Source organism: Galleria mellonella, unplaced genomic scaffold, assembly GCF_026898425.1.
Source record: "Galleria mellonella isolate WM207_F2 unplaced genomic scaffold, CSIRO_AGI_GalMel_v1 utg962, whole genome shotgun sequence".
Lineage (NCBI taxonomy): Eukaryota > Metazoa > Arthropoda > Insecta > Lepidoptera > Pyralidae > Galleria > Galleria mellonella.
Window position 1 is genome coordinate 1,210,354 of NW_026442180.1, and position 22,336 is coordinate 1,232,689.

At 35.3% G+C, this 22,336-nt stretch overlaps 1 protein-coding gene and 1 long non-coding RNA gene across 4 annotated transcripts in view; one reads left to right on the forward strand and one right to left on the reverse strand.

Moving 5' to 3' along the window:
* Positions 1-22,336, forward strand: part of LOC128202455 (uncharacterized) — a 34,334-nt gene that overhangs the window by 1,293 nt on the left and 10,705 nt on the right. Inside the window, exons 2-3 of one of the 3 annotated variants that reach the window (XR_008253794.1) lie at positions 1,138-1,279; positions 17,995-18,084. This is a non-coding gene — a long non-coding RNA (uncharacterized LOC128202455). Of the gene's footprint in view, positions 1-753; positions 1,280-17,994; positions 18,085-22,336 lie in introns of those variants that run through there. The other 2 variants (XR_008253793.1, XR_008253795.1) reach the window with 2 other exon arrangements.
* Positions 13,312-16,817, reverse strand: LOC128202454 (uncharacterized). The gene is made up of 2 exons (XM_052902872.1): positions 15,771-16,817; positions 13,312-15,246 (listed from the first exon to the last, which is right to left on the reverse strand). The coding sequence occupies exon 2, from the start codon at positions 15,239-15,241 to the stop codon at positions 13,370-13,372; it is 1,872 nt and encodes a 623-aa protein (XP_052758832.1). The 5' UTR covers positions 15,242-15,246; positions 15,771-16,817; the 3' UTR covers positions 13,312-13,369.

The window sequence follows — 22,336 nt, forward strand, 5'->3', positions numbered from 1 at the left end:
GATAAATTGCCAGCAATGGGGCCATCAAACCCCATTACTAACAATCCCTTTCCCCCTTGTCCTATTTCCTACTGTATTTGCTTAAACAGCTGAATAGATTTTAACAAAATTTAATACAGAAATGAACTGTATCCAGGACTAACAAAAATACGGGGAAAAGGGATTGTCAGTAATGGCTAATAACAGCCCCATTACTAGCAATATACCGTATCAGGTCGACCTCCACGCGGTTCCTCCTAAAAACCATCGTGATTAATTCTTGTCAAATACTTCACGATGAGCCAACTGAACTGCTTTCATCTTTACCTATCATCACTAGTGTCCCGCCAGCGTTATATATATTTATTATATCTCATTATATATATATATATATATGAGATATATTTGAAAATCTTTTTTATCTAAAAAAATACTTACTGTTTATTCTCATAGAAATTTTAATCAAAATCGGTATTGAAATAGAAATAACTGATTTAGTCACAATTGAAATCTGTTTTTTTTTCTGTACAACAAAATCTACTTGTTATTAATCAATAAGGTTTCCTCTCGCGTTTTTACTATTAATTTTTTACTCATAGCATTTTTCTTTTTGAAGCAAAGAAATTTATGCAATGTACTGCAATCTTAAAGATTGTAATCTTAAATTATGAAAATAAATTATAATTTTTTTTTTTTTATGATTCATACATATATTTTGGCAAAAACTTGGGTTTACATGTAAGTAGCTACTATCGTATATACGATGGAGACGCGATAAGAAACCTCTCGAAAGATAAAGGATTTCTTCCGAACAAACAAAACCGCATATAAATATTCACATTTTTTTTAATGCAAATTAAAATGACTAACAAGCTGACGGCCTACCTGATGAAAAGTGGTAACCGTCGCCTATAGACATGAGCTGTACCATGGACATAACAGCATATACTGTTTCGCCCATGATACTACCCATGCTTCCCATACATACATTACATTAAATTTTTTTTTATTTTTTTTTTTTTTACAACACAGGGGACAAACGAGCATGCGGCTCATCTGATGGTAAGTGACTACCGCCGTCCATGATTACCCACAACACCAGCGGCATTGCAAGTGTGCTGCCGGCCTTTTAAAAAGGAATATACTCTTTTCTTGAAGGTTATGTTGACGTATCGGTTCGGAAAAACTGCTACTGGAAGTTGATTCCAAAGAATGGTTGTGCGTGGAAGAAAGTGCCTTGAAAAGCGCACGATGGAAGACTGCCACTCACATACGCCACACTTACAACCGTTAACATTCCGTAAGTTTTTATTTATTTATGTATTAATGTTATATTATAATTCATGTCCTTATATTTACATATGTAGGTGTATACAGCTGTTTTTATTGTATTATATATCCAGTTTTGTACTGGGTATTATTTAGTTTATCTTTAATTGTACGGTTATTACCATTATATATTCTACAGTTTTCTTTCAGCTTCTCAAAGGTTGACTGTAAGAGATCCCTTTATGGGATAAGTCGGCCATTGTATATTAAATCATTTACCAGTTTTAATCAGAGTTATGAACAATAAAGATTTTACAATACAATACAAAAAGTGACTTTAAAGAAGCGAATCTATCTAATTTTCTTGAGGCCTTACATTTTAAGGTAGGGCATTGAGCCTTTTAAAGTACGGCATTGCATAGTAGCCCCTCAATGCCCTCCTCTCCTAGCTACGGCCATGTATTACCATTTACCAGAGGGAGACTTTGTACAAAAGTCGTTTGCTTTGGCATCTCTGCCCCATTCGTGTTTCTACTGTGATTCAGTTGTGTTTGTATAGGTGTGCTTCGGTTTGAAGGGTGGAATATGGCGTGAATTTACAGGGTACAGAGAAATAACACCTGAGTCCTCAAGAATAGCAACGCATGGGGGGTATCGTGGGCGAAACAAAATACTCTGTTATGTCCATGGTACTGGTCATGTCTATAAGCGACGGTTACCACTTTCTATCAGGTGGGCCGTCAGCCCGTTTGCCATTCTAAGTTGTATAAAAAGAAACGTATTATTGTAGTCATCAGATGATTATCACGGTGTCTCATCATTCATCAAGATACGAATACAATTATCAGTGTAACATGATTATTCACTGCGCAAACTTATCAATTTGCTCTTGATCATTACATTTTATGCGGAAATAAGTCTAACAATAATACAAAAAGTTATCAAGCAGTCAAGGAAAATGAGGCACAATTTAGAGCAGTGTTTTTCAAAAATTCACACGACTACCTCAGTAAAAAAAAAGTTATAAGGACATATTTATTTAGAATAATGATAATAAAAACATTTGTATGTTAATTACAAATTAACAAAAAATAACCAGAGGGTGACTTTGTACAAAAGTCGTTTGCTTGGGTACCTCTGTCCCATTCGTATTTCAATCGTAAAACAGTTGTGTTTGCATGGCTATGTTTCGGTTTGAAAGGTGGGATATGGCGTGCATTAACAGAGTACAGAGGAATAACACCTGAGTCGTGTGAGTTTAACTCACACTCGGCCTTTTTTTTATCATTTTTTTTATACAACTTAGAATGGCAAACAAGCTGACGGCCCACCTAATAGAAAATGGTAACCGTCGCCTATAGACATGAGCAGTGCCATGGACATAACAGAGTATACTGTTTCGTCCATGATACCCCCCATGAGTTGCCATTTCTGAGGAGTCGGGTGTTATTCCTCTGTACCCTGTAAATTCACGCCATTCCTGAGGAGTCGGGTGTTATTCCTCTGTACCCTGTAAATTCACGCCGTATCACACCCTTCAAACAGAAACACAGCCATGCAAACACAACTGCTTCACGGTAGAAACACGAATAGGACAGAGGTGCAAAAGTCTTTTGTACAAAGTCTCTCTCTAGTTGTGGTCACTTGCTCTATCCATTTTTACAAATCTAAACAATATACAGACATACATAACTATACTTTCTACTAATAAACTGAGAACCTTTCTTAATCTTATTTTATGTTTGTTATCTCAGAACTTCGTCATTTATAAACAGATTTGTAATTTTTTTTTTTTATTTTGAAAAAATAACCCTACAATATTCAGCCATTTTATGTGCACTATTGAGTTTTTTAACCTTAGATTAATGGTTATTTACTAAAGCAAAATCATTAATCAAAGTTAGATAGTCAATCCATAGCCAAAATGGCTACTTAGTGGTCTCCGGTCATCTGTTGCAAATACAACATTATAAAAATATAGTAACAGAAAGCTAAAGAAAAAAAAAGACTCAGTTGCAAAAAATGCGAGTGTGTAGCTGACCACACACACGCGTATATTACAAAGAGGTATTACTATGTTAACTCACCAAATTTTCACTCTTGAATTTTAAGAGAAAACAATGTGAGTTTGTGTTAATATCGACAATTGAATGGATGACTTTTTTTATAAGTGATGATGGAATGATAGGTAATCCCCGACTGCGATGTCTGTATAGGCTAGCGGGGCATCAGTGAGAAATGAGATAAGAATAAAAGCAACCCAGCTGGCCCATAGTGATGGATATAACAACAATTAATCACTATGGTTTCCAGGATAAACCATGTGAAGCTCGACTCGATAAGGTTTTAAACCTTCATTACTAATAATCCCTTTCCCCCGAAATAATAATTTGTACTTGATAATTGGAGGCAAGTGATATAATTTTAATGTAGAGTACGTATAATAACTTCTTGTACTTTTATCTTCATCCATAAACAAGATATACAATACTCCATGCTACCACAATTAATTCACAATTAAATTAAAAACCAATCAAATCACGATTAACAATTACAATAATACCCTCAGATAAGTAGTTATATAGTTTATAATTAATTAATTATTAATAGTATATATAATAAGAGTAATATATATATATATATATATATATATATATATATATATATATATATATATATATATATATATATATATATATATATATATATATATATATATATATATATATATATATATATATATATATATATTTACATTATTTGTAAAAAATATCATTATACGTATTTAGATACAATAATAATTTTTACAAATAATGTAACTAATTACTACCACAGTTCATTAACTGTTTTATTCGTTTCTGGACTAAAAGGTACAATACATATTTACGTACAATTGAATTAATTTGCACTGTAGTTAACAAAAATTATAAGTGTAAAACTATATTTATCTACTGATAATTGTCTAAACGCATAAAAATCAATATTTATTATGACTTTATGATAACTGGTCGAGTCTTGCTCTTTGTTTATAAAATACTTATTGGTAACATCAAGTAATATTTTGCAATTAAATTAATAATTTTCTTCAATTATTTGTATTATATGCGTTGAACATTTTGTTTTTTTATTTTATTTTTTTATTTTAAGACTAATGTAGATAATAATTACATTTAAAGAAGTCCAAATAATTGTTGGAAACAACAAACATATTGTTATGTTTCCATTTATAAATTTTCCATTTATAAATGTATAAATAAATTTTCTTATATGTTAGTTATGAGTGGTTCCTTTATAATTTCTATATTTATTGTGTCTTATAAATTCTGCACCTTTTTAATGCGCAAAAAATATTTTTATTTATTAAATAATTAAGTATAAATACGTCAAAATACATTCTGTTACGCACACAGAATGTAGAACATTAATAAAGTCAGCTAATTTGACAAAAAGTTGACCCGTTTATGAGGCTCGATGCTCTATCTATATAATCTAAGGCATAATCTTATTTCTCATAAGAATTTGTTTAATGTTTACAAATTGAAACTGCCAATTGTATATTTTTTCTTTGAAATTTTTCAAATACCAAATTATGTAGCATGTTTCCCAAATATTTATAAGTAAAATTACATATATAAACAACTGCAAAATGGTGTAATATACAGGGTGTAAGAGACAGGTTGGCCAAAACAAAAACAGCTGACCCAAATGAACGGTCTGAATGAAATGGTAGATTATTTTCCCACCGGAAATGCACCACAAACTATCTATTTGAACTTTTACGATCCACACGACGCGTGAATCATTTACTGTTACTGTTTTTTTGATATTTCATAGTACATCACTGTAAAATATTATTATTTCTTTATATTATGACTCAATATCATAGATTACATGATTTCAAATGAGAAAAATAGGGGGAAAAAATTGAAATTTTCCGTAAAGAATTTCTACTAGCTTTCGGTTCAGAATAATGGTCTTGTTGGCGACAGACCTCTTTTTATATAATTTACCTTTTTAGACTTATAATTTTATATTATGAATATGTATTTTTGATACTTATTTTGTTTTTCTACTTGATTGACATATTATTGTTAGATTGTGATTGTCATAAGAAAATATACTGGTAAGCCTCTCTCTTAATATTATTTTATTATTGTCGCTACCCTCCTCTTCTACCAGCGCCGTTTTTAGGTCTGAATTCACTACTTCAGTTTTTGCCAGCCTGTCCCCTACAACCTGTATAATGTAGTCCTTGTACAATACGAATATTAAATTACATTAAAACTTATCTCGATTCTGTGTATTTCGATCGAGAACGAAGTGACTTAACTGACAATAGTACAGCGTCGCAACACACAACCACAAATCACTTATAGCAGTGTTCTCCTGTTCCATAAAGCATGCGCATGTGTGCAGGGAGCCAGAAAGACTGCATTCCTTCTCACGACCAAACCGAAAATGCCTCGACGTTTATAAAATCAACTTTTGTCTATTATTTTTAGCATAGACTTTAAGTGTGCTTTTATAAATTTAAAAACTTAAATGCCCGCCATTTTCAGTATTGTATAAAAAAAAATTATATATTAATTGTGTATGCTTAGAACACTTAATTTAGTATAAAAATAGAAAAATAATTAAAATTAATTCCAGAATGTAGCTAAATACTATAAATATTAAATGCAGTTTCCTTTGTCCACGTATTTTTTCTTCTTAAACAATAAGGAAATAGCAAATAGGCTAAGGACTCACGGATATAGAATTTGGAAAATTAATTAAAAAAATTACTTCTAGATGACGTATTAAGGATGACGTATTAAATACTGGTGTATAAAACATACACCAGTTTTCAAATTAAACCTCCAGGAATACAAATGTGAAAACCGCATTCAATTTCTTGTAGTGTTTTTTTGCATGATGTTGTAATAAAGATACATGCAGACAGACACGTAAAATTACTAAAAATGATTGTTTTGGCTTCTGTCTGTTGCTGGTATAAGGACCTCTCTTATCAATTTTTCTCAAATATCTCCCATGTGAGAGAAACCGTATTCAATACTGTACAGTAGTTTTTGCATGATGCCGGAACAAACATACAGACAGACAGACAAAATTTCAAAAAAATATTGTTTTCATTTACAATATAAAATACATATATACGCGCACTTAATACCCCTGGTATTGCAGGCGTTCATAGGCTACGGTAACCGCTTACCATCAGGTGGGGTGTATGCTTGTTTGCCACCTAAGTGGTATAAAAAAACATAAATTTTTGATTAACCCCAATGTCAAATATATTTTTTTCTTAAATACCTCTCAAACCTCGTCTTGTTACAATTTTATTAAATTAGTAAGATAAATATTATCTATATAGTGAAGGGAAAGGGATTGTTAACAATGGAGTTTGACAGCCCCATTGCTAGCAATATGCCTTATCAGGTCGACCTCCACGTGGTTTCCCCTGGAAACCATCGTGAACAATTCTTGTTGAATTCGTCACGATGTACTAACTAACCTGCTTCATCCTCACCAATCAATCCTCACTGGTGCCCCGCCAGCGTAAACCGATAGCGCGGGCGGGGTTACCACTTCATTATCACTCATTAAAATAAGTCTATCTATGTGAGTACTAAGGGTGGCTATAATAATATCTATATATTTTAGTTACAATAGTTTTCTTGGGCCCCTCTGTCCCATTCATGTTTCTACCGTGAAGCAGTTGTATTTGCATGGCTAAGTTTCGGTTTGAAGGTATTTGACAGTGAATTTACTGGGTACAGAGGAATAACACCTGAGTCCTCAGGAATAGCAACGCATGAGGGGTATCATGGGCGAAACAGTATACTCTGTTATGTCCGTGGTACTGCTCACGTCTATAGGCGATGGTTACCACTTTCCATCAGATGGGCCGTCAGCTTGTTTGCCATTCTAAGTTGCATAAAAAAAATTCGTTTAATAGAATACATACATACCTTTTTATTTGCTTCTGTGATTTCTCTTCGTATACTACTCGTGCTACTAGACCTAAGAACAAAGAATTACATAGAAGGAGTGATAAAATTGTAAAATTCTTAGCAGGCTAGTGTATAGAAAATATTATACGGCCGTATATCCCTACCAAATTCAGATACAACCTGCTTGCATACTTTCTACATAAACTGTATCGAATATATTATCTAGTAATGTAAAATATGTCATTGACAATTAATTGACATATCAAACATTATCTATACACTAGCCTGCTAGCCTAAATAAAAAAAAAATAACAAGTGACGGTGTATTTTTCGTCCTCTTTTTACTAATTATATTTGCATAAGAAGAAAGGAGGCAACCATATGATTTACAGTTTTTATTTTATCATTCCTTCAATGTAATTCCTTGTTCTTAGTACTAGACTACTAACTAACTGTAGTACAATTAGATTGTTACGTTTGACGCAAATGACACATCGTATAAATATTTGTGCAACTAACAACCGAACTAGGATAGATAACGTTATCTATATCACTTCACAAATATTTCGGTATTCACCAAAAATAAGGATTTTTTTTGGTCGTGTAGTCCCGGCATAGAATTGGCCAGAGGTGACCCAACTAGAGAATGCCGAATGGTCGTGTAGTCCCGGCATAGAATAGGCCAGAGGTGACCCAACTAGAGAATGCCGAATGGTCGTGTAGTCCCGGCATAGAATAGGCCAAGGGTGGCCCAACTAGAGATTGCCGAATGGTCGTGTAGTCCCGGCATAGAGTAGGCCAAGGGTGGCCCAACTAGAAAATGCCGAATGGTCGTGTAGTCCCGGCATAGAATAGGCCAGGGATGGCCCAACTAGAAAATTCCGAATGTTTGTGTAGTCCCGGCATAGAATAGTCCACACCTTTCTTTCCTGTGGACAATCAGTCCTGATAATACAGGACTGGTAGTCCACATTACTAACAGTCTCTCCCGGGGGGAAAGGATTATTAGTAATGAGGAGTTAGTCCCCTTTGCTATCAATATACCTTATCAGGTCGACCTCCACGCGGTTCTCCCTGGAAACCATCATGACTAATTTATTCTTGAATTCGTCACGATGGGCTAACTGACCTGCTTTTTCATCCTCACCAATCATCTCACACTGGTGCCCCGCCAGTGCATACTGATAGCGCAGGCGGGATTACCATTCCATTATCTTTAAAAAAAAAACAATCCTTCCCCCTATTCCTACCATTAGCATAGACAAATAGATATACTAAGGTAAAAAATTGGGAAGTTTATATAAAACCACACATATTTATAAAATTCCAACTTTATTAAAAACTTAGAAACACCCAAACAATTAAATACTTAAATTTTGAACCGGAACCACCCACCGTGTCAGCAAAAAAGTTGCAAGACAATAAAAAAAAAACTCGTATTTGTTCTAAAGTTTGCTAATGATCAAACACATCTGTATAAATGATAATAATAAATTGATGTTTTTTTATTGCCAATTCTCAATAATATTAAAGAGCAGGTCTTCAATGCTTCTATATATTTTATCTAATATATAAAATTCTCGTGTCGCGGTGTTTGTTACCAAACTCCTCCGAAACGGTTTTACCGATTTTTATGAAATTTTGTGTGCATATCGGGTAGGTCTGAGAATCGGCCAACATCTAAAAAAAATCCCTCGCCCTCCCTTAGTCGTCTCTTACGATACCCATTGAAAAGGAAGGGATGGCCTATTCTATGACGAGACCACTCAGAAGCTCTACAATCAGTAGTTTGCCTGCCCCCTCCCTCTCACACGACAAAGTACAAACGAATCTATTGACAGAATTGTTATCGTTAGCGAGTCCATTAGATAGATTGAGATGGCGACATGCGCCGTCTTGTTCTTTCCCATATAAGCGCTGACCGAAACAATTCTGTCGATAGATTCATTTGTACCTTGTGTAGAGAGGCTGCTTAGCAACAAAACGTGAGATAGAACTATCTACTCATGCTTTTGTATAAATTAAATCTCCCTGTGGTGTATATAACCGTTAAGGTAGATAAAATAGTTATTGATGTTCAACCAAAAACGATAGTAGTTTGACTAAATGTTGAAAACCTGATCGCTTATTTATTTATCAGGTCTATAGAATTCAAACTGAATTCGGACTCGGCCAATCAGCTTGCAGTTTCGAAGATATGCAACAAAACGTGTGCTCGGAAACCAGTTCCGTCACCTTACCGGTAACCTTCCATCGGTTCTCAGCTTCTCATGGCGTCACATGTTACGCATCTATACTGTACAGGGAGAAATCAATATTATTAGCATACTTTTAAATGAATATTATACCAGAAATTTAATATTTTTGGAAAGAAATAGTTGATTAACTCCCATATTCCTATTGCTACATTAGCAAGTCCAAATCTCAAGTGAGTGGGTGTAGTATTTTTGAATTTATTATATAATTAGATAACGGGAATTATTTTAAGTTACTGTTTGTCGTTTTCGACAATTATTTCGACTACATCCGGAAGTCTTCTTTAGGACAAGTATGGAGATTTTTTCACAAAATTTGTGAAGTAATAGAAATTAGTCGTCGCTCTAATAGAGACAATGAATGCTCTTTGTCACAGGCTTGAAGAACATGTCTTTTTGGATATTGTAGATCTCCACAAAATTTGAGAAAAGAGTGAGTATTGTATGCCAGGCTGTACAGGGATGCTTAGAGGATAGCGGCGAAGATCCTATGATATGAGACATCCCCTGTCATCTCCAACAACATTAACTTGTAACTTTTAAAATCAATAAATGTAGTCATGCAAGTCTTATACCTAAAAGATTGTAGATAATATAAGAGAACTAGTTACTACGATTCGGGGTCAGCAACCTAATACGAGTAGCATAGTGATTGTCATATTAGATACATACCATGCCGTCTAAACCTACAACGAAAACAGACAACTTCCAAAATTATTTCAGAAGATCAACGCAGAATTTGCCTTCACAAATACCTTCATCATCTTTTAAAGAACCTAAAACCGAACGTCAGTCTCGGTGTTCATTAGCTACAAAGCGTCTAACTACGTATTCAAATTCAAATTCCTCACGTTCAAAGAATATAAAATTATGGGTTCTTATCAAAACACCTTTCGTCTAATCTCCTTGTACCCAGTCATTTAGGCTACACCTACGCAAGATAAAGATGGTACGATGTTTATTTTTGGTGAGCGAAAGAGAGATCAGAGGGCCCGTTAGGAAAGCTGTATCGACTACCGCCTTTACGCGTCAATAGTGATGGCCGTTATCGACGCAAATGACTTTAATAACAGCTCTTGAATCGATTGAATCAAATATCGTCGGAGTTGCTGCGATTGCTGTAACAGCCATAATTTTTCATTTGATTTGTCCATCGTCATAAGTAACAGATTCTATTTTGTTAGCAACTTTGGAATACTATTATATAACATTCGATTCGTCTACATTTCCACATAACAAATGCATTATATGGCCGTAAAATGTGATAAGAATTGAGCGCATAATCTGTATGAATACTGCTTACTCATTCAACCCAAATAATAAATTAACAATAATAACTAAGTATATACAACATTAGCCGTGTGGTCCCGGCAGACGGACGCTGCTGCCCATCCCTCTACGATTAAGTTCCCTTAGTGCCGAAACCACACGGTGTCTAGACATCATAATATAATTGAAATAATCCACATCTCATTATCTGCTGTTTAGGTCAAGTTTCCTTGTCCTTCTTTCAGCTGAAACAATGATGATGTACCTAGTTATCCAAAGAGCATAAACACTCACGATTAGGGGAAAGGGTCATAATAACAAGGTCAACCTCCAAGTAGTTCCCCCTGAAAACCATCATGAATAATTCTTGTTAAATTCGTCATGGGCTAACTAACCTTCGTCGTCACATATCATCTCTCACTGGTGCCACGCCAGTGTATACGGATAACGCAGACGGGGTTGCCATTATTTATTTATTTATCTCTTTATTGCACCATAAATAAAAATATACAATGACAAGTGAATAATTCAAGTGAAATACAGTAACATAAATACAGATTGAAATATACACATAAAGGTACAAAAAGCGGTCTTATCGCTAGGGCAATCTCTTACAGACAACCTTATTCATTAAAAAAAAGCACTCACGATGTTTTAGGCGTTCCCGTTTTGAACTATACTCGCATATCGATACCTCTATCTAAGACTGCCCATCACTAAACCCTGAGGGTTAAGTGAGAGAATTAAGTCGACTTACCTGCGGCCCGATGACTCATACACATTCATCATAGCTCTGTCCTACCTGTATTTTTTTTTCCTTATCCAGATACGTATTTAAAAGCGAAGGCGGTCTCTTCAATTAGTCATACCCAGTATGGGGAGAAATATCTGCGTCTTTGTGGCATAGCTGATTTCAAAATCTATATAGTGACTAGTATATACTAAATGCACTGCAGGGAGTCAGTGGATGCAGGTGGCTCAGGACCGTTCTTTATGGCAGTCTATGGGGGAGGCTTATGTCCAGCAGTGGACGGATAATGGCTGAAAAGATGATGATAATGATAAGCTAAAATAATATATATTTTTTTTTATTTCATTACTCTGCCTGTCTGTTTTTTTTATACCATCGAGGTGGCAAACAAGCATACGGCCCACCTGATAGTAAGTGGTTACCGTAGCCTATGAACACCTGCAATAAAAGAGGTATACCCGTGCGTTGCCGACCCTGAAGTAACCTCTTTACCCCTCTTTTGAAGAACCCTGTATGTTTGTTTCGTGTTGTGTTTTTTTAATGGATGATAATGAAATGGTTACCCCGCCTGCATTATCGGTATACACTGGCGTGGCACCAGTGAGAGATGATAGATGAGGATGAAGCAGGTCAGTTAGTCCATCGTGACCAATTTAACAAGAATTAACCACTATGGTTTCCAAGGAGAACCGTGTGGAGGTCCTGACCTGATAGGGTGTATTGCTAGGAATACAAATAGCTGATTTCAAAATCTATATAGTGACTAGTATATACTAAATGCACTGCAGGGAGTCAGTGGATGCAGGTGGCTTAGAACCGTTCCTTGTGGCAGTGTATGGGGGAGGCCTATGTCCAGCAGTGGACGGATAATGGCTGAGATGGTGACGATCATGATAACACCTTTTAAAAATACAACCATACAAGGTGTTTCATAGCTGAAACAGAAATACCCAAGCAGGTTATGTCACCGTTTCCTTTCTTCCAATTTAAAAAGCCCATTACCCATTCTCCTTGAAGTTACCAATTAATATTCCCATTTACCGTCAGTGGTCACGTAACAGTATCCGCGTAGTTGAACGTTCCCGCGGGAAGCGGCGTCGGGACGCATGCGCCGGCGCACGGCGGGGGCACGCGGAATTGCTATGGCCTTGCGCCCACTTCTGCGCACACGATCCGTCTTCTACTTGATTTATTATTCAACTATTTTTAACATGTCTCTAATAAATAAATAGTACTCGTCATATAATACTGTATCTAGTACCAAATGGAGTTTCCTTTTTTTTTATAGGTGATAATGGAATGGTAACCCCACCCGCGCTAGCGGCATACACCGGCGGGGCACCAGTGGAAGATGATAGGTGAGAATGAAGCAGGTCAGTTAGCCCATCGTGACGAAATCCACAAGAATTGTTCACGATGGTTTCCAGTACATAACAGAGTATACTGTTTCGCCCATGATACCCCCCATGCGTTGCCATTCCTGAGGACTCAGGTGTTATTCCTCTGTACCCTGTAAATTCACGCCATATCCCACCCTTCAAACCGAAACACAGCTTTTTTTACAACACAGGGGGCAAACGAGCATGCGGCTCACTTGATGGTAAGTGACTACCGCCGGCCATGATCACTAACAGCTAGAGATGGGCAATCCACCTGGGTGGGTTTAAAGTCTGGTGGGTAAAAACCGGGTGTTTTGGGTTTATTGGGTTTAAACCCCATAAACACCCAAATTTTTGGGTGTTTATGATTTTGTACTTCATCATCGTCATCTCAGCCGCAAGACGTCCACTATACTGGACATAGACAATATTATTATGCAGCCTACAGAATAAAAAACTTTTAATTTGATTTTGAGTTTATTAAGAAAGAGATGAAAGTAAAATGTAAAACTACAGTCAATCACTGTCAGATTCAGAGTTATTACAAGCGATGAATTGTATAGGTTCGATAGGCTCTATTTCGTCTAAACTGTTATGTTCATTTACTTGCTCAATGAAAGCTTCTAAGGTATTTTCTTCATTAAACTGAATGTCCTCGCATTCAGCTTTATGTTTAAGATTCCAGTTATAACAAATGAATGAAATTTTTTCAGTTCTTTCAGTTGTAAGTCGATTTCTTTTGTTATTATGTATGTAGCCTTGGATACTAAAGGAACGCTCAGTGGCTGCCGAAGTACAGGGAGCTGATAGAATACGAATCGCTACTTTGCTTAACTCAGTGGAACCACAAATACCTTTCCACCATATTAGGGGCTCAATGCTATCTAATGAGCTCCATACAAATCCTCTGGCCCAAAAGTTTTCTTTAGCTTTATAACACGCCAAATCTGCCATTACATTTGACAAACTTAAGTGTTGGCTTAAATTGTAGATAAACTCCATACCCTTAAGTTCTTCCTCTTGAGTAAGTTCGACTCCTAGAGTCCTGGGGTCTAGAATATATGCTGCAAAATGTATTGGCCTCATTGCCATATTGCATCTTGAAGATACTGATGTTAGAATCTGCTGTTTGCTTTCTTCGCTCAATGTCGAAATCTCATTTAATGCAAAACGTATCTTAGCTTGTACATCTCTAAATGTAATGTATGTGCGATGCAAACGATTCTGGTCGCTCTCTAAGTAAAATATGCTTTCAGTGACTGGTTCCAAAATACTTATACATTCCCCTGTCTTCGTCCAGAAATCATCACTTAGAATTAAATCTTTAATATCTCTTGAAATTACCACATCTTCTCTAACTGTTAATATTTGCAAAGCTATCTTATTTGCTTTCAAACTTTTTAACGAAGTAACATGACTTCCCCATCTTGTAGCACAAGGCAATTTTAGTGTTTGTGTAGAATCTTCACCCTGCCTTGATTTTATCAACAAGGAACTTAATCGTTGACTCCTTTTAACAGTTTTTATTATATTTATGGCTTGCATAATAAACACAGTTACTTCTTGTATCTTTACAATATCTTGGCACAACAAGTTAAGGATATGTGCACAGCAACCGAGAGGAACAACATGTGGATATTTGAGTTTTGTTAATTCGAATGCCTTTTGTATATTTCTAGCGTTATCGCCAATAAGTACAAGAAACTTATTTGCTCCATACACTTTCATTACTTTTTCAACTTCTTGGCTAAGGTATTCACTAGTGTGAGGATTACTTTCTGTATTCAAACTTTTAACGTATGCAGGTTGAGGTTTTGATATAAGAAAGTTTATTATTCCTTCATTTCTTAAATTAGACCAGCCATCGCACTGAAGGTGTAAGTAACTACAAGCATTTAGTTCCTCATTTAACTCAAAACGCATTTCTCTATATATTTTATCTAAGTATTTTGTCGCTAAAGCTTTACGTGAAGGTATTTTAAATTTTGGTTGCAATTTTTCGAAAAATTGTATCCATAAAGGATGTTGCACCATCGATAATGGCGTCCCTGTTACAAATATAGCTCTCGCTAATTCTGTTTTTATATGATCATCGGTGTCTTGAAACTCAGCATTTATTGTAGTGTTAGCAGACGACGAGGGGCTTATAAAAGAATCATTTGTCTCTATCTCTGACAGTCCAGACATTTTGGTTTTGGACGAGCTATCTTTTATAAGTTTCATAGAGTCTTTTAATGTTTCTGGAGATTTTGGACAAGTGATAAGATGTTGAAGCATTTTGGCAGCATTACTGAATTTGTAGACCTTATTACAAAGCTTGCAAGAAACAGACTTGTTTGGTAAAGTACGGTAGTGCTCCCATATGCGTAAATCTTTAGGTCTCCCCATTGAACCTAAAAAAATGAACGATGATTAGTTGGTCTGACGAAAATTCAACAATAGAGTGCCTATTTTTTTACAATGATTATTTCTTGTTATTTACAATAAATTTATTAAAAAAATAATAAAATAAATACAAAAAACCTTTGTAAAATTACATCTCCTCGGAGGATTAAACGCAGACGCTAGTTTATTATCGTATTGTTCTGTATTTTTCTCAGCAACTTCTTTAATTCGATTAGGTACTTACGCATATTATGTTAAAAATAAATATCTAGTACACATCTTAGGCTATCCACCATTATTATCCAATGACGACTCTCAGCTAACTATGCACTATCATCCAAAATAAACGTGTATGGAAAATTTTATCCCAGTCGGTTGAGGATTGAGGATAATTGCATCAACATACGAACATACCTACATACTTTTATTTACATAACGCAAGCTAAATAAAAGCTTGTAATAATACATCTAATTTTAAGTTAAAATTGTTAAGTGATCATGATATAATTGTATCATTCAAAAATCCACTTACCTTTAATTATTTCTTGTTAAGTATAAATATTATTTCAAATCTGCTCCCTTAATATGCACTTTTTTACTGCTTTTCCTACCTAACACGTTACCAGGAAGTCACGTTACCAGAGTCAGAGTAATAGTGAACACGTTTGACAGTGATTGTCGTCGCCTCATATTCAGCGTCGACGAATAGGGGAATCCCCAGTCATAATGTATTGCATGCGTGGCGGTCTTACTTCAAATCCATAAACAAAGAGATAATTACAGAACTCGATACTAGATGGCGCTGTTTTTGTTTGAAGAAAGTTTGCGGGCTAAAATACATAGAATTTCATCAATGACTTCCACAAAGAACAACATTTCTGTTTTTTCTAAGTCCGTATCTCTTCCGTATATTTCATAAGATATAAGCTTGGGCTACATTGTTATGCAACGTGATTTTGTCGCTGTCTTGCTAGCAGGGTTGACAGATATACGATTTAAATCGTACTCATACTATTATTTGTCTATTTTTTAATGTACGATCGTAAAGATTATGATCGTAATTCGCACAAAAACATACGACTTTTTGGTTACCTGGCAACATTTTTATTATGAAACGAACATGCTCACATCATCAGTCACATGCAACAATTTATTGGGGATTTCCCCTTCACATCTGGCAGTCCTGCTTGCTAGAATATAGGTAAGTCAGCCACAGTTACTGACGATCGATATTTAAAGGGTATTGTTTTTGTGCTAAATATTTCATAAAAACGTTATTTAATACTTTGTGGATTATTAATTTAGTTGATAATCACTGGAAGTAAAATGGATGCTAATTTGAGAGATCAAGATCTTCGTATAAAACAGTTAATAAAAGAAAATCTACGTAAGTACTCTTTTTATACCTAGGTAGGTAAGGTATAATAAACACAAAAGGTACTTAGATCGCGTGTGTTCGAAGCATTTATTCTAATAAATTTAATTTAAAATTGTAGAAAGAAAAAAATGTCTGCCAAGCCGTAGCCGAAGCCGATCTCCAAATATATTTGGCGATAGTGAGACCCAGTGTCCAGATGATTTACCCAGCGTCGTCGCAACAAAGAAAAAAACGAGGATAAAGTAAAAGAAAATTTACTGAAAGAAGAAACAAACTGTTCTAAATGCTTAATTTATGGAGAAGAGGATAAAAGAAATGAGTATTTCGGACTGTTAGTGGCTCAAGAATTTAAATATATACGGCCATGTGTGCGAACGAGATGTTATGAAGAAATTTTAAAGTATCTACGGGAAGCAAAAGGCCAACATGTTGATCAACTGCAACATGAAAACACTGAAAATTAATTACTTTCATTTTATTATATATAGATTTTTAAAATTTCCTGAAATATTATTAGTTAACGTTTTATTTAATATTGTAGAATTGATCAATACAATTTATAAAAATAATTTATTGGTATTACTTACATATTTTCAAAAAAATACGTAAAAACCTATTTTTTTGGGTGATTATGGGAGTTTATGGGTGTTTATTGGGTTTTTACCAAAGCACCGGGTTTAAACCCGGTGCTTTGCCCATCTGTACTAACAGCACCAACGGCATTGCAGGTGTGCTGCAGGCCTTTAAAAAAGGATTATGCTCTTTTAATAATTCTTTTTAGTAAAAATTCAGTCATTGGCTATTTAGTGATCTTTCTAATAATGATGGAATGTGTTACGACACCACTCTACATGAAGCGGTCAATAGGTTCAATTTGATTGAGGAAAATATGTATGTCAATATCGAAACGTCAGTAGCTCGATATAATTATTCGTATATACAGAGACTAAGAGAAAAACGGCTATTCAAAAATGTTTAACATAATTTTTTTTTTATACAACTTAGAATGGCAAACAAGCTGACGGCCCACCTGATGGAAAGTGGTAACGGTCGCCTATACACATGAGCAGTACCATAGACATAACAGAGTATACTGTTTCACCCATGATACCCGCCATGCGTTGCCATTCCTGAGGACTCGGGTGTTATTCCTCTATACCCTGTTAATTCACTGCTATATGCCACCCTTCAAACCGAAACACAGCCATGCAAACACAACTGCTTCACGGTTGAAACACGAGTAGTTCCTCGAGATCCTCATCAGGATTAATCACCATTCCAATTCGCCGGTTTACTAAAACGCCACTATTATCTATAATAACAAACATTCTTACTATGTTTATATATTATTGATATTAAAATAAAATATTATTTTCAGACATCAAAGACAGAAAAGCCATACACTGTTATCAAAAAGATAAGAAGATCGATATAAAAACCGGAATATCAATACAATAACAATAGTTAGGTGGGTATGTAGTTTGTTGTTTCTAGAAAACTGTACGCACCGTTATGATTTCAGAGTGGGATTTGACATTGTCAATTGCTCACTTAGTGACAAAGAAGTAACACAGAATAGTGATTGTACATTCCTTTAATGTAACACATATGTTATTTCACGTCTTACGAACATGTATGCTTATTAAAAAGAAATTAACTAAAACCATATATTGTACATTACTGCAGCGGCCAGCAACTGAAGCATTGATGGATGAACGTGCAAATGTGGGCCGAGGCGTAGCCGAGGCACACATACGTGAGTCCATTAATGCCTAGTTGTGGCCAAGACTTGTATAGTACTTTTCTCAAACAATGCGCGGAAATCAAAAACACAATTTTACTTTTTAAGTTCAATGACGAATAACGAACAATAATAATTTTTCACGCGCCATAATGTTTCTTTGTTTTTTTTTTTTTTCAATAAACAGCTTTCTATTTGCAAGCCAGTTCGAAATTTAAATAAAACCTTTTATTAGTTACCTCCTTGGTTGCCATGTTTCGAAGTAAAAGGTCATTCCATTTTTAAATTACAGGACAGATATGAGTTTACATAGTAATTTATCTGGCCGCAAAACACAACAGATATGGATTTTCATACAACTTTTGCCGGCCGCTGCCCGCATGTATCTGGCCAGTACGGCAATTTTGATTTATCTCGAAGAAGATTGTCAAAATAATGCTCACATTTCCAAGCATGTTTGAGAAAAATTATTATCATCACATCAACCGTCAACTGCCCTCTGTTGTCGGGGGGAAAGGAATTGTCAGTAATGGGATCTAACTGCCCCGTTGCTAGCAATACACCCTATCAAGTCGACCTCCACGTGGTTCCTCTTGGAAACCACTGTGGTTAATTTTAGTGCAATTAGTCACGATGGGCTAACTGACCTGCTTTCATCATCACCTATCATCCCTCACTTGTGCCCGCTAGCGTATACCAATAGCGTAAGCGGAGTTACTATTCCATTATCACCCATTAAAAAAAACAAGAGATATAATACTGTTGATGGTCGATTTCGGATTGCAATACCTTTGCATTTACAAGTTGCAACAAAGCACTGTTTAAAAGATTAATAATAAAACATCCAAGACTTTATCAATGATAGCAATGTACGTATTAAGTAGTTAGGTACCACACCCATTTCTTTGTAACAATTCACTTATAATATCAAAACAGTATTTAATTACTTGGTATATATTATAATCTAAGTACTAACTTTATATTAACAAGTGTATGAAAACAGCGAATAAACTGGCATACTTGGCTTTTATTGTTATATATAATGCGTGTATATACCACGTATATATGTGTTTTTTTTTATGAGTGAAATTGGTATGGTAACCCCACTTGCGCTAATGGGATACGCTGGCGGGGCACCAGTGAAGGGTGATAGATGAGAATGAAAACAGGCCAGTTAGCCCATCATGATGAATTCATCACGAATTAACCATGATAGTTTCCAGGGAGAACCGCGAGGAGGTCGACCTGGTTGGGTATATTGCTAGCAATAGGATTCTCAGTCTCCATTACTAACAATCCCTTTCCCCCTGGCAACACGTGTTTGACCTCTAAATAAGGCGTCTTCAGGCAAATTATTATATGTTGATTGAACGGGGCAAGAATCCTATGTCCTCTTCCATCCCAAATAGTATATGTATGTTAAATTTCATGTCAAATAATTGACGGATCTGACAAAGATTACATATAAAGATCCGTCAGTATTCTACGACTATGACGATATGTGATATATGAGCTAGAGAATGCGTGTAACGTACATGTATCGATTATGATATTGAATAATTCCACACAGCGTCTGTCGCCCAGCGCTACCAACGTGGGTCTAAGGTCGACACGCCAAGCCTCGGTATCTCGTGACCACAGTAAATTGTCATTTGAACTTTGCCATTTGTTAGTGCTCGTTTAATACTTATTTATCTCGTGGCCTTTACAGCGATATAAAAGGACAATTGCTTCTTTAATACAGAAACCCATTCACATATTACTACGTATATATATTTTTTTTATATCCCAAACGACACGAGTCTTTTTTCACTAGAGGCAGATTTTGTACAAGTCGTCTGCTTGAGCACTTCTGTCCCATTCGTGTTTCTACCTTGAAGCAGTTGTGTTTGCATGGCTTTGTTTCGTTTTGAAGAGTTGGATATAGCAGTACATTTACAGGATACAGAGAAATAACACCTCAGTCCTCAGAAATAGCAACACATGTGGGGTATCATGGGCAAAACAGTATACTCTGTTATGTCCATGGTACTGCTCATGTCTATAGGCGACAGTTACCACTTTCCATCAAGTGGGCCGCCAACTTGTTTGCCATTCTAAGTTGCATAAAAAAGACTAGAAGATGATCTTTTTTAACGCATGATAATAGCATGATTACCCTGTGCTAACGGCATACGCTAACGAGACACCAGTGAGGGATGATAGGTGAGAATGAAAAGGCAGGTCAGTTAGGCCATCGTGATAAATTACCTACTAAATTTAGCACTATAGTTTCTAGGGGAAACCACGTGGAGATCAAATTGAGAGTATATTGCTAGCAATGGGACTGGTAATCCGCATTACTAACAATATCTAACGACACATTTTCAATGAAAAATGCTGAATTTGAAACTAGCAGGGCACAACTGGACCCTCTATCTACTTTTTCTACATCCTCTGTAGTACACAGACAGTTAGACTTCCATCAGTGTATCAGTAAACAGGCTACATTTATCGCATTAGTACCACAGTAGTTGTGAGTCAATTCATGTTTATTTTAACCAGTTCAGGAAGTAGTTTCAACCGAAAAGAATTGATAAAATAAACATTAGTAAAATAAATACACTTTAGGTACTTGTTACTGGCAGCTTGAATAGTTTACCTTTTTTTATCATTTTATTTAAAAATGAACATAAAATTTGTAGTTTGAGTCTATGGTTTTAAAAATAATACTTTTAATATTCTTAATTTAAAAATAAGAATGTTCTTTATATAAGATTTTCATAACAGTTTTTGTCCGATTAAAGCAGATTACGTATACTAACTATGGGATCAAAGCAATAAAACATACTTTTTTTAATCTATGGATTATAGGTACATTGTTCCTTATTTGAATAGATTTGAAGAAGTGATTACTTCCTCTGTGTTCAAAGGAATCTAGCTACCTACACACTACTCTTTACTAGTGTCTCCAAAAGATATACATTAGTAATACTTGGCAGAAACAAAAACTATTTACATGAAATAGATCACAGAGTAAAAACAACGGGTGGCCTTATATCTAAAAGCGATATGTTCCAGCCAACCACTGAATGGAAAGAAGTAATAATACCTGTATTTATATTAAATATATATATCCTTAGATTGTATACATAGAGTGTCCCCATACAAATGCTTCTAGAAAAGGGAGTCAACTTTTTCATACAATTTTGCGTGTTTATATAGTTATGAGTGATTCCTTTATAATTTGCATATTTATTTTGTCCTATTAATTTTGTAATGCTCTTTTTAATGCTCTAACACCCATGTTATTTATTAAATAATTAAATATAAATACGTCAAGGTACATTGTGTACGTAAGTATATAGAATATTAATGAAAAAAAAAAACGAGTCAGCTAATTTGACAATTTGCTGACAAAAGTTGACCCGTTTTTGAGGCTCGATGCTCTATCTATATAATCTAAGTCTATATCTTATATGTAAGACATGTGTAGGTTAGAAATAAGCAGGAGAAATTAATGAATGAATTAAAACAAAAACAAATAATTAATATTGTCACGTAGGTCGTATGCGGTTTACTATGTAATACCTATAATGCGTATTACTATAAATCATATAATACTAGGTATTAGGTACATTTATTCGTTATGTACAATGAGGTTAGGGTAATTCCCGTACGCGTAAAAATAAAAGAAATTTCAATATAATTATTTAATCTTTGGAAACAATTAGGTATACGAGGTCTGTCCGGAAAGTTCGTATAAAAGTGTTCTGGAATGCGAGAAAGAGGAGTGGGGAGGCCAGGTAAGCGCAGGACCCCTTCCTTATGTCCCTAACAATGCTTCAGTTCTGGTCTGACCGCCGTGCGGTGCGAACTGGCTTGTCACGCCATCTGTGAAGTTACCTCTTAACGAAACCCCGTCGGCATGGAGCCCGCTTCCATTGAAGAGCAGCGCGTCGTAATCAAGTTTCTCTCGAAACTCGGCAAGAGTGGCCGT

Coding starts and splice junctions, on each gene's coding strand:
- LOC128202454 (XM_052902872.1), bottom strand. CDS start 15,241: ATGGGGAGACCTAAAGATTTACGCATATGGGAGCACTACCGTACTTTA.